Source organism: Microtus pennsylvanicus, chromosome 11, assembly GCF_037038515.1.
Source record: "Microtus pennsylvanicus isolate mMicPen1 chromosome 11, mMicPen1.hap1, whole genome shotgun sequence".
Classification (NCBI taxonomy): Eukaryota; Metazoa; Chordata; class Mammalia; order Rodentia; family Cricetidae; genus Microtus; species Microtus pennsylvanicus.
In genome coordinates, this window is record NC_134589.1 from 38,449,349 (window position 1) to 38,462,786 (window position 13,438).

At 44.1% G+C, this 13,438-nt stretch overlaps 1 protein-coding gene across 3 annotated transcripts; it reads right to left on the minus strand.

Annotated features, from left to right (window-relative positions):
- Window positions 1–684: 684 nt before the first annotated feature.
- LOC142860293 (schlafen family member 13-like) lies at window positions 685–13,228 on the minus strand. Of its 3 annotated transcripts, none has more exons than XM_075991364.1 (5): window positions 13,045–13,228; window positions 9,391–10,457; window positions 6,134–6,286; window positions 4,424–5,150; window positions 685–4,261 (listed from the first exon to the last, which is right to left on the minus strand). In XM_075991364.1, the coding sequence occupies exons 1-5, from the start codon at window positions 13,104–13,106 to the stop codon at window positions 3,463–3,465; spliced, it is 2,808 nt and encodes a 935-aa protein (XP_075847479.1). In that variant the 5' UTR covers window positions 13,107–13,228; the 3' UTR covers window positions 685–3,462. The 3 variants fall into 3 exon arrangements, with proteins under 3 accessions (XP_075847479.1, XP_075847477.1, XP_075847478.1); XM_075991362.1 differs by having other exon boundaries at window positions 4,113–4,261; window positions 4,428–5,150; XM_075991363.1 differs by having other exon boundaries at window positions 4,113–4,261; window positions 4,428–5,150; window positions 12,954–13,228.
- Between the last annotated feature and the right edge of the window lie 210 nt (window positions 13,229–13,438).

Sequence of the window (13,438 nt, forward strand, 5' to 3'; positions counted from 1 at the left end):
CTTTATGTGGCTTATTTTTCTTATTTTATTACTTTTTCTACAAGCTTAATATTTATTTTATTATCTTTACTCCTTTAATCTATGACTGTCTGTACTCTTTATATTAGAACTGTCTATACTCTTTTTCTTCTCTCTCTCTCAAGCCTATGAACATTTATTAAACACTGTGACCCATTTAAAGGTATTTTTCATCTGAATTTGTCTTTATTGCATGTGTATCTGTAATTATTTTCTGACAAGAAGTGGTTGGTTTTTTTTTTTAGACACTATGCGGGCATGTCTTGGACCAACTCTGCAGCTCTTCCTGTTGGCTCTGTCCAGTACAATATGCTTGAGGCAGGCATGTTCACTGCCTCAGAGAGCCATGCACACCACACCAGCTCCAAGCTCACAGCAGGTCTAGGTCACCATTAAGCAATTTGCACCTCATTGCTTACAGAACCCATTTAAGTGCTCAGCTTCCTAAAAGAGGCAGAACTGTTCATGCAACTAGCAAACCAGGAAGCCCTCCCCTAAAGAAGCTGCACAGCCTTCACTGCTATTGGTGAGGCAGGGAGACCTCCCTTAAAGGAGCTGCAGTGCCCCTACTTGCCGTGAGCAAATAAGCCCTCCGAAAGAAAAATGTGACTGCCAAGAAGCTGTGCTAAACTGTTTTTTTTTGTGTGTGTGTGTCTAGAATTTTTTGTGCTCTCTCAGGTTTATATGAATGTAGCTGCCCACATTGGTGCCATTCTGTTGGCAGAGACTACCTGTTCATTCCTGACCATCTGGACCTGAAATAATCACACAGAAACTATATTAATTAAAACACTGTTTGGCCAATAGGTTAAGTGTATTTGTAGCTAGCTCTTACATCTTAAATTAACCATTACTATTATTTTGTATTTTACCATGAGGCTCGTGGTTAACAGGTAAGGTTCCAGCAGGAGGGTGTGTTTCTCTTTAGGGGGCTACATGCCATCTCCCTGACTCTGCTTTCTTTTCTCCTCAATGTACCTGGAATTCCCACCATGCTGTATTCTGCCCGTCATAGGCCAAAGCAGCTTTATTCATTAACCAATAAAAGTAACACATATACAGAAGGACTTTTCACACGTAGTATTGAACCCACTGCCTTTATTTTTCACATTTATAAAACTCTACTCCAAAAGGGGAAGGGGGAGGCAACAGACTTCATTAACATGATAAAAGGAATAGACAGAGCATCTCTGACCTTTGGTCCTGGTGGAGCTGATACACCTCTGTACTCAAAATACTAACTAACCACCCTATGTCAGGACCTCTTGTTTTGTAGTCACTTGTTGTCAACAACTTGAAAGAACAAAATAAGCTCAAACTCTCTGACCTCTAGACAAGTTGGAGTGGACTCGCATCTGAGGACACTCACAGTTCCTCCCTTTCAATTTATTTTAATAAAGCTTGTGCTTCTGCTAAAAGACAGATGACTGTGCCTGGCTTCAGAGCCTTCTCCCCATTTTCCAGACTTACCTGTCACCGGTACATACATTCTATCACGTACAGTCTGTCTTAGATTGCATGGGGGAAAGATCGTACCCATCACTGACTACCAGCCTCTGTAAACAAAGTGTTAAGGGAGAGTGCATCTCCAGGCTCTGTGTACCTTTGAGCCAATTTTCTGTCAAGAGAGTTCACCAGCCATTAGATAATGATATGCAAGCAGATAATTCTTTGTGATACTCCTATGGCTACAATAACGTCTCCTAATAAAGGAGTGTAGAATACCAGAGGTGGGATCACCTTCCTAAACTGGTCTAGGATGTTGTTGTGCCAGTGTCACAACACCCCCAAACAAACCACCACAGAGCCGGAATTCAAAGCAAACACAAAGAGGTTTATTACAACCCCGAGCTTGGTCCACTGTCCAACACTCCAGTGCAGTGGGTGGAGGAGAGCAGTCCTGAGCATTTACAGGTCAGCATTTATATAGGAAAAAACCACAAGTGGGTCACAGCCTTGTCAGAGGGTCTTGGGGTAGCTGACATTTAACCTGATTCGTTATGGCAAGGAGAAGCACAGAATTAAAGAGTAAAATAGATAAAAATACATCAGGTGTGGTTAGTAGCTGTCATTAGCCATGTAGTCAGTGAACGATCGTACCCTCATCAGTCATACCCAGGGTGTTCGACTCATTTCAGGAACTTGGGGAACTTGAGATCATGGATAGAGGAGTGGTCTTAGTTTAGTTCAAATTTGACCCTCACAAAATCTTTAACAGTTTGTAGCTACAATCAAATTCCAAATTTGTTCTTTTAAACACATCAAATCTAAGGATATATCATATTAAAATTTTCTCAGACAAGCTCTAATCTTTTTCTAATCAGTAACATATTCATAATAAACTACAAACATTAACAGGTCAATACCATAACTCTAGCATAAACACAGTTTGTCAAATCACAATTCTCTTAAGTCCGTTCTAATCAAAAGACAAAGTTTCTGTGATGGGTGAGCTATGAGTCCTTTTCTCTCCTACAGCTCCTATTGTGCCCTGTTTACACTCTTAGGGGATATTCCTGAGAGTCTCCAAAAGGACATCCCCTAAAGATCCTACCACTTCCGATTAGCATCTCTGTAAAGAAGAGGCCCTTATGATGTCAGAGTCTGAGTGACACTCCTGGACATCCCGCTGCTGCCCTGTGCTGTGGAGATCCGGCAGCTTTGGGTCTGTGGGTCAGGTCCCTGCACTGTGCTCCAGCAGATCATGGATGTTGGAGCAGGCCAGGCATAACTCCCAGTGGGGTCCTGGGCAGCTGCAGAATGGTCCCACTATATGGGAAAAGGGGACATTCTCCCATAGTAACAATTTCAGTGTTGACTCTCCTACACCTGCGCTACTAGTGCTGCAAAGTACTGGGTGGGCCCAGGTTTTCTCTTCGGTGACTGGTTGTTTTTAGTCTTTATCTTTAAACTTGTAAATGCTTTAAATTTTCATAATGTATTATCAATTTGAAGTCAAAGCCTGTTTTAAAAATCAGATATGGCTTACTATATTGCATTGTTTTTATCTAGTTTCAATCTTTGTGTTTTCAATATTTTCACAGCATGTGTCAAATGCTCATTATTTTCCCAGTCTTTTCTTCAACTTTGTTGTCAGCCTCAGATCCACAGTGAGTATTAACGTCCACTGAATATTTTTTTTTTTTTTTGGTTTTTTGAGACAGGGTATCTCTGAGGCTACGGAGGCTCTCCTGGAACTGGCTCTTGTAGACCAGGCTGGCCTCGAACTCACAAAGATCCGCCTGTCTCTGCCTCCCAAGTGCTGGGATTAAAGGCGTGCGCCACCACCGCCCGGCTCCACTGAATGTTTTTGCTAGCATTTTCTGAAACTGTAGGACAAGAGTTTTGTTGTGTCTTTATCTTTCTTCATGTACTGAAGATCCTCGACTAGGTTTTGCCTAGAGAATGAACCTAGGACCTCATGCATCCCATTCAGCTACTGAGCTACATGCGGATAGGGGTAGAACAATCAGGACACGACAGAATATACAGATGTTTCCTTGCTCTGGAAGCCAAGCAGAGCAATAGGTTGCAGAAAATGCCCGGTTCAAATGAATGTGGGTTAATGCCAAACACAATGCTTCTTTCCAGGCCTGAGAATCGACGGATGCTGTCAAACATGTCAAGAGGATAGACAAACGCATCATCCATCTGAGACACTCTCCTCTTCCTCATTTCTCTCAGGAACTCATCTTTATATGTATTTGTTTCCTCTTCTGTGCTGAAAAGCACAGCGATATCGTGGGGCGAGTAGCCATTCCTCAAGAAAGAATTGCACTTATTAGCTACATAGTTCACCATCTCTCTCAAGCTCAACTGTCTGAGCTCAAAGCTGCCAGGTACACCATGAGCCCAGGTAAATTCATTGAGCATCTCCAGGGACTCAGAAGGGATCGTGCATGGAGGGTTATTTCTGATTTCCTGTAACTTCTTCTGTAAGAACTCAGCTATTTTATCTGCATTGCGTACCACTCTTGTGAGCTCTTCCTTTGGATACTGGCGTGAGAAAAGTGGGAGGCCACTCTCTTGCCTGTGGCTGGTCTGAAAATAGTCCAGAAAGATCCAGAGAATTCCGGGACAATCTTTATCTCTCTGAGTGATGAGCTTTGCCTTCTTATACCAGTCCCCATTTTCAGTGCGGAAATTCTGGGCTTCGTCAACAATGATGTGTTGGATCATGTCTGTCTCAAACTCATTTTTCATGAAAGTTTTCCGGGTCACTGCCTGGCAAATATTTTTTGCCCTGTAACGGTGAAAAGGACATTAGGTGTTTCTCAAATGCATCAATGCCCAGAGACACAGCACTGCTGTCACAGGTCCTTGTACTGTCAAATCCCAAGAATCAGGGTCACTTAAGAGAAATATTCAAGAAATATTGAAAACACACAGATGTAAGATCAAACACTTACCTATCAAATCCCTCAGGCGCTGATTCTCACAGATGTAGAGAATTCTATCTGCTTCACAATGAAATGTGTTCCTGATCTTTTCCATGATCTTGATGGCCATGACTGTCTTGCCCGACCCTGGTAAGCCATGCACAAACAGTTCCTTGTTTTTGCGGAGATTTTTTGAGAATATTTCATACTGTTGGGCTGTGAGAAGATTCAAAATTTCACAGCCAAGCTGGTCACTCAAGAAAGATCTGAAGTTGAGCAAGACAATCACAAGCGCCTGCAGCAAGGCTTCCATTTCCTTGGTGTTTGCTAGGTTATAGGAGCGTGGGTAATCTATAGGAGAGACTGACCCCTCACTGGTCTCTACATTGCTCTTGGATTCCAGGCAGAGAACCTTGGTGGTGACGCACACCCTCCCAGTATAGCCACCAGTGTTCACTAGCTTCTGCTTGAGAGTAAAGGCAGTGTGGGTACAGTAGTCCTGTGCCCCCTCAGCCTGCTGCCCAAGGATGGTGTAGAGGGTGGGACGGCTATTCTCTGCAATCAGCAGGGCATCACAGATGACTCCCTGCCTCTCTTCCAAGATCAGGTCCACAGCCCAGCTTCTAGAGAGGATCAGCAGACCACAGGGGACAGAGTGCATTTGCTGCCTTAATAAGTCCTCCAGTCCCTCATTCTGTGAACACAGCTCCTTCCAGAGGGATTCCGGAGTATATTTCAAACATCCTGGTGACACTGGACATGGAAAGAATAAACAAGATTCCAAATAAGTGTTTGTATAGTTTTGTACAACTCACATATTATGTGTTTAAAACAGAGAATTAAGTAGATGACCAACACAAAATAAACTCAACGGTATTTCTTGAATTTTTTTTTCTCCGTATATGCTTTGTTTGGGTACATTTCTTACTTACAGGTCTTTTGCTTATTTATTATTGTTTCCGATTTTGTGTTCTTATGATGTATGTGTGTGTGTTTCTTGTTCTTTTTCTTTGGTTCTTATTTTCTGTTTGTTTTGCCCTATTCTGCTTTGTTTGTTTCAGTTGTCTATTTGTTTACAATGGGAGAGAGAGGGAAAAGAACGTGGATTTGAGGGTAGGGAGGTGTTGAGGAGCTGGGGGTTAAAAAAATGTGATCTGAATATATTGTATGTAAACCATCTGTTTCAACAAAAGTAAAGTTATAAAACATTTTCAAATAAAAAGGGAACAAAGCTCCTATGTGCAATACAGCTTAAGGGAAATTCTGTCTGTCTACATCCCCTGCAGCTCATATTCCACCAAGCTGATGGAATGATGTGGCCCTCCCACTATCTTACAGAAAATTCAGTGCCAACCAAAGTGGAAGTTACTGAGCCCAAGGTTGTGTAGAAAAGAAATCTGTGCAGTTATTGTTACATTAGATTCTTCTACTATGGCTGTACTTGTTCAGTGAGTTCTGAACCCTTGAGAAGTTGAATCAAATGCATATATGTTCAAGCCCTGTAAATGCTGTTTATATTCCTGGTGGGGGCCTTGATCTTTGCATATTTAGCTATCAGAGTTTGCTAGTACCATGCTCGATGACTTCATGGTACTTGTACCTCATTCCCAAGAGGTTTGTAGTGTTGTTACATCATAAACTTGGTGCTGCAGAAGGCATTCTCTTTGATTTCTTTTTTAGCAAAGGTGTTAAATGATTTGTCTCTTTCTCCTAATGGAAAAACGAGCTGTTCATACCTGGAAATAAACGCTTTTGGAGGTCGACTTTATGTTCCAGTCCTTTCTTAGAATACACTGGTCTGCAGCGTGGAGGGCTGTTGGAGAGACTCAGCTGACACTCAAAATCTTCACACAGGTTACCGAGGGAAGATGACTGATTGGAAGCTGTTTCTGTGTGACACAGTGAATGAAAGCCATCAGAATAACAAAGCACAGGCTCTATTCCAAAGGGGAAGAACTGGCGGAAGACCAGACCCACACAGAAGGGAAGCTGAAGCTTGATCCAGAAGGTAATATAAACAACCCTGGTGAAGAGACCACTAGTCCCAGCCACATGACAAAATCAGAATCCTCAAAAGCTTCAAGTCCAATTGAAGGTTCTGGGAAGGCATCGTGGGTAAACAGTGGAGAGGAGGCCCACTTTGTCACTTCACTGGGTGCCAACTGGGTCGAAAACCCACTGGTTAGTACTGAGCTACCCTGGGGTCCTAAAAACAAAAAACAATCTCAGATAAGTGATCCTGGTGTTGGCCTGCCACAGTTCAGGGGTAGGAGACAGCTGTGGAAGGTAAGCATGGGGCAAGGAAGGCCTGGGCACCAACATGACAAAAAGTTCAGGTAGTAGGAGGCTGGACTTAGAAAAGGAAGCCTGGGACTGGAGGGATGGCTCAGAGGTCAAGAGCACAAGCTGGGAGGCAGAGGCAGGCAGATCTTTGTGAGTTTGATGTCAGCGTGGTCTACAGAGCAGGTTCCAGGACAGCCAGGGCTATTGCACAGAGAAACCCTGTCTTGAAAAAGAAAAAGAAAAAAAAGGAAATAATAATCTTTTGTTTCTCATTACCAAAATTAAATACAACTATAAACCACCAGAGAAAATCTATAAAATTTATAAACACATGGAGAGTAAACAATGAATACCAGCATGTCATTGATGAAACCAGTGTAATGGTCTGCTCTGTCCCTTTAAGAGACAAGCCATGCCCACTCACGCGCTCACCCCCATTTAACAATGCAAGCTGATCTTCCTCTCTCTCTCTCTCTCTCTCTCTCTCTCTCTCTCTCTCTCTCTTTCTCTCTCTCTCTCTCTTCTCTCTACTTCTCCCCTTTCCCCTCCTGTTTTTTTCTCCCTCTGCTTTTCTCCCCTTCTCCCTTTTTCTCTCCATAACCCATTAAACAAATATCCAATCTCACCCTGCATTGCGTGCCTATCCATGTCTCTGTCTTTCAGCTGCTACATGGCTCCCTGCCAGGGACCAGCTGCCTTTTGAGACCTGTGGAATGGTCTCATGGTGTGCCCACCCATCTGTATCTCTACATGGGACTTACTGACTCTCATGGCCCACTGCAGCCACTTGGGGAACAGCGTTGTCCCTGCCTGGGACTGGTTGCTCTTGGGACCCACTGCCCACTAATGCTGTTTTTGGACCTGCAGCTTCTGCTGCCACTTGGGGATCCACAGCTAAAAGTTCTGCCTCCTAAATCGAGGGCTCACTCTCATTCAAGGCAAGTATACAAAAAGAAAAGAAGTCAGTCATCCCTATTTGCAGATGATCTGACCCTAAACATAAAGACCTTAAAGACTCTACCAGTGAGCTCTTATATTTGATAACTTTCAGCAAGGTAGCAGGATATAAAAACCTACAGAAAAACCCAGCAGCTTTTCTGTATACCAGTAACAAACTTGCCGAGAAACAGATCTAGAAAATCTCATTAACTACTGCATCAGAAAAATCCCTGGGAACATACCTAACCAAGGAGGCAAGAAGCCTCTACGATGAAAACTTTCAAACACTGAGGCAGAAACCAGAAGAAAAAGCCTCCTATGGAAATGGCGGTCACTAAACTTGGTCTAATGAGTCAATACAAGTCCTACCAAATTCCAATTATGCTTTTCACAGAACTAAGAATAAAAATCCTGAAATTCATATAGAAGCACAAAAGACTGGTTAGCCAAAGAAGACTTAGCAAAAAGAGCATTTGGATCCAGCCAAAACACACCACATCTGGTGCGGGTTCCTGACTCGCAGAATTGGTACCATGCTAAACTTTGGTACCAGATGATCATTGTTATGAGGGCCCAGCAAACTACATGCGAGGAGTTTAAATAACATGTGTATAAATATGAACTCCATTTTCATGGTGCTGGTGAGATGGCTCAGTGGGTAAAGGTGCTGTGGTGGTTTAAAGAAAATGGACCCAAAGGGAGTGGCACTTCTGGGAAGGTGGCCTTGTTGGAGTAGGTGTAATCTTGATGGGGGAAGTGTGTCACTGTGGAGGCAGGCTTTGAGGTCTCATATATGCTCAAGATACCACCCAGTCTCTCAGATCACTTCCTGTTGCCTGCAAGATGTGGGACTCTCAGTTATTTCTCCAGCACAATATCTGCCTGCATGTTGCGATGTCCCACATGATGATAATGGACTGAACCTCTGAAACTGAGCCACCACAATTAAATGTTTTCTTTTATGAGAGTTGCCATGGTCAGTCCAAGGCTTATCTATTGCATTCCAGATGTGTTGACCCCTGGGATTTCCCCAAATGTGGGACACTGGACTGCATAATTTGTGGTAGTGGGGACCACACTCGCACTTTCTTCTAAATAAAAAATTAATAATAAAAAAAATAGTTACTGTGGTCATGGTGTCTCTTTACAACAATAGAAACCCTAACTAAACTGGTGCCTGCCTCCAGGCCTGATGACCTGAGTTTGCTCTGGCACGCACTTGGTGGAAGGAGAAGTGATTCATGTTGGTCTCTGACCTCCATGTGTGAACTGTGGCATTTGCATGTGAGTGCCCCAAAAGAAGTCCATATTTAGCCGGGTGGTGGTGGCACACATCTTTAATCCCAGCACTCGGGAGGCAACAGCCTGGTCTACAAAGTGAGGTCTAAGATAGCCAGGACTTTTAGACAAAGAAACCCTGCCTCAAAAAACAAACATAAGCACAAAAGAAATCCATATCTATTTTTAAAAAGATTTATTAATTTACTATATATTCAGTGTTCTGCCTACATGTATGCATGCATGTCAGAAGAGGAGCACCAGATCTCATTATAGATGATTGTAAGCCATCATGTAGTTGCTGGGAATTGAACGAAGGCCCTCTAAAAGAGCAGCCAGTGCTCTGAGCCATCTCTCCAGACCTACAAATTTCTTGCATTTGAAAAAGCATAAAGATTCAACTTCAGTAGGTATAATGAACTCATATTTTAGGAGTGTGAAGGAACTCAAAAGAGGCAGAAAGCAGAGAGCAGGAAGAACTCGTTCCTCTCACCTGGATCAGCATCCATCATCATGCCTACCCATTCCTTAGTAGTCAGTGTGTAGATGACATCATTCTCCCTGTCTGCCATCCATGAAATGGGAGCTTCTGAGAACACTGCACAGCAGAAAGCCTCCACTTTGATCGCACAGAGATAACCACACAAATTCCCCTCGTGAAACACATCTATGACTCTGGTCTTGTGAGACACCTTTTCTTCAGATGACGAAAAATGGAAAACTGGCAACTTAGATATTGCTTCATTTGCCACTCTTTCCAAAGAATCACGGGTAACATTGTCTTTTGGGCATCCCAGGACCTTCCTGCTCTTGTCCTCCACTCCAATGAAAAGGTAGCCTCCGCTGGTGTTTGCAAATGCAGAGACATACTCTGGAATTATATTTTTAATGTAGTTTAGAGCTTTTTTTGTATCGAATTGTTTAAACTCTACTTGTATAGATTCAGGAAAAGGCAAGATTTGACCATATTTGAGTTTCTCACTTTGGAAAATTTCAGAAGCAGGATCTGATTCAAGGCTGTTCTGATGCATAACTCTGGGAATTTTAGCAGGTGTAGATCCTCCATTAGTCTGGCCACATCCGACAGTCTTCCTTTCCTTTAGAAATTCGAATGCTTTTGTTGTACTCCTGAGAATCACTGAAGTTCCAGATCTATGGTACAAGGAAGTGTTTTGGCTGCAAATGCGCGGTTTAGCAGAACTGTCTTCAGAGCCACAGCTCCAAGATTTAACAAAAATGTAAAAATGGTTCCCTCGTTGCTGGGTCTCAAAGAAAGCCTGCCAATCAGAAGACTGGATAAGCTCTCTCAAAGACTGTTCCAAATCCAGTCCCATCTCCACGGGCTGCTCACTCTTGTTGGCCATTTGTATCTCAATCACTCCTCCTCCGGAGTTTAACAGAGCACAGGCAGCCTCTGTAACTTTTGTCCTCTCTGCATTTTTCTTATTTGAGTCCATTTTCTTTCGGTTTGCTTCCCCAAGAGTCACGTCTTTTATGCGGATGACCAAGTCTGGGTGAGACTTTATCAACTCTAAGGAGAGATTTCTTTCCATGTTGGTCCTGCAGTCAAACAAACCAGACACTTGTTTTACCTTTAGTAAGATTAATTCTCTCATGGACACAATTCATTCATCTATTTACTGAAAATATTTAGTCTAAGTCAAATATTAAGTAATATAAAAGCATTCCTTTCTCTTCAGAAATTGTTTTGAGGGGAAATAAAAGTAGAACTTACCATCACATGAGATATTGGCTATCGGAGGAAAAACACACTGAAGAGGTGTCTGAACTACTTTGGCTATTACTCTGTAGTTTAATAATGCTCCCAGGAGGAGCTAATGTCACCCACTCACTGGAATCGTCAGGGTGAAGCCATCAGCATTGAGGTACAGGAGCAGGAGAGATCATGCAGGAGGAGAGGTAAAAGCCATGAGTCACATGGCAGCACCAGAGTAATAGAAATAGGTTAAATTAATTTATAAGCGCTACATAGAAATAAGACTAAGTCAAGGCCGAGTATTCATAATTAATAAGAATTCTCCATATTGTTATTTTGGAGCCACCTTGTGGTACATAAATTCTTTAAGAGAAAGATTCTTTACAACATACTATTGCTATATTTATCTGGATATTTAAAATACCTGAGAGGTGCAGATGTGTATGGAGGAAGAGAAGTTGAAGGTTGCTTTTTCTTTAAGATGGGAAAGGCTTGACCATATTTTCCATGGATGAGAGAAAGGCAGTGGGGAGCTGAGAACTTAAAGAAGGAGGAGGAGACTGAGTGACTGAAACAACAGGATCCTGAGAGTCAAGGTCTGGACAAGATCGTGGATCAGATTCTGGAAGAAGGTAAAGAGGAGAAAAGAAAACCATTGGCAGTGAGGTTAGGTTTATATCTGTGGGGGAGGCAGGAGGGAGAGTCTTCCAATGCCTTCCCTTTTCCCCTTCAGCTAGGGAACAAAGTCACCTGTCTGGAAAGAGCCCTTTGCTGAAAAGGCAGGAGGAGAAATGTAGGTGACAGAGTGGGAGAAGTGTGAAGAGACATCACAGCGATATGGGGACGAAGGGTGTGCGCACAGGGAGATACTGCAGAGAAAACAAGGAGCCATGTGTCTTGTTACTCCCCTGTCGAGGCGATAAAAATGCCTAAAGGCCACTTCAGGTGGCAGGCTTCCAAGTAGGCATCACCAGAGCCAGGGAGCCAAGGTAGCTGAAGTTTACAGGGCTCTGGCACAGTATAGCCACCCATGGTCAGAAAGACCAAGGAATGCATGTGCTCAGCCAGGGGGCTCCTCTAGGAACCATAGTCTGGAAATGGTGCCACCCTCCTTTAGAAAGGGTCTTCTTAATTAACTCATTCAACATAGTCACTCACAGATATGCCTAAAGATTGAATAATTCAGCTTTAGATAACAGAGTTTTTAGGAATTAAAATCTTAAAAATGTCCTATGACACAAAATACAGCTTATACTGGTACTGGCTATTTTGGGGAACCAGAACAGAGAGGAAATAGGGCTGTAGAACAGGGGGCATTAGGAAAACTGAAATCACAGCGTCCTTGGCTCTTTTCCAATAGCTTCTAGATGATAAACTCTGGGTTAGATAGCAATGGTTCTGTTTCTGCCTCTTAGCACCTCAGTTAAGGAAGTATCTTACAGGGGTGGCTCAGTCGCGTCTGCAGAATCTTTCAACACAATAATTTCAAAAACTGCAACTGGAGGGAGGGGGGAACTGAGGCACTTGCACTAACTTACACCCCCTAACAGTGACAGGTTCTGCCAGCACAGAATCCTGCTGCTGAGTGTGGCACCTGTGTGTATGTGGGCATGTGTCCTGCCCCACCCCCACCTGCCCCTCATTCCTCTGCCCTCTCCCCATCCCCTGTGATAGCCTGGCCAGGCTCACACCCACCTCAATCATCTCCTATAACTCTCATGCTTTTTACCGAACTTGCTGCTGAGCCTGATAAAATACCTGGGCCTTCAGGTAGGAGAGACACACAGTTGTCACCTTGGCTTCTGGGCTGCTCAGGCCACCCAGGTCCCGGATTTGGCGGGCTAGACCTCGGTGGTGGCGGTACAGAGCTGCAGGGCTCTAAGCCTTACAATTGCAGGTCTAGCGCTTTGGCCACGCTGTTACTAAGGTCCCGCCTTTCCTTTCCAATGGTTGGCTCAGCTCCTTGCCAAAGGCGCGGAAACGAAGAGACCAATAGGAAGTCTACTAAATACTGGGAAACTTGAAACTCAGAATGTGTTTAATGAACTAACATCCTAAACTTTAAACACATAGAGCTTTCGAATTGTTCCTGGCGTTTTGGTTCTCCTTTTGGTCTCAGCCGCCATTCTTCCTCCTCCTTGCTTTTTCTCTCTCCCAGCACTCTGTCACCTGCCCAGCGGTCGAATCTACCAATCAATCTATCGAATCTAATCAAATGCTATGAGTTATACAAAACGGGATAGAACTCATTCAAGAGGAGAAAAGCTCTTCCCAGGCCCTTCCCTCTGCCTCCCGCTTCCCTCTGACCCTGTCCCCGCGAAGGTCGCACCAGCCCTTACCGCTTCTGATCTGCGGGAAAGGTCTCAGTTCTCTTGCTCCTCCTGTTCCCCTGGCCGCCTCGGAAAGGAGAACTAGAAAACCGGCACGAACCTTTTCCCTCCAGAACTCGGTCTCTGGCACAAGTCCTGCTTGTCGAGTGGTGTTCCAGTCATAGATTGGGCAGCTGCCTGTAAGGCCAGTGGAGCAGCGCGCGCTCCCCCGTGGGTTTGGCGGTGGTCGCAGCCAACTGTTTAAAGCAACCCTTCTACCTCCCAATACCTTGCTTGCTTTGTGGGAAAACGAAACTGTAGAACTCTTTCTAGTCGGGGGGAGGGGGGGGGCGGCGCAGGTCTTTGGCACGCTGCCAGGTTAAGCTCACTGTTGGATTGGACTGTCCAGCTGCTCTTCTCTCTTCAGCTAAGCCCTCCTCCTGGGCCCTGGGTGGAATCCTCACTGCCTGCCTACCCGCCTGGCCCAGGGGATTGCAGCCCTGAGCTGCTGCCTC

Excerpts from the sequence above, each read along its gene's own strand:
- LOC142860293 (XM_075991364.1), bottom strand. The coding sequence starts at position 13,106 with ATGACTGGAACACCACTCGACAAGCAGGACTTGTGCCAGAGACCGAGT. Across the intron at positions 6,287-9,390 it reads GATGATGGATGCTGATCCAG|AAACAGCTTCCAATCAGTCA; the intron begins GTGAGAGGAACG and ends TGTGTCACACAG. Across the intron at positions 4,262-4,423 it reads CTGAGGGATTTGATAGGTAA|GGCAAAAAATATTTGCCAGG; the intron begins GTGTTTGATCTT and ends TCACCGTTACAG.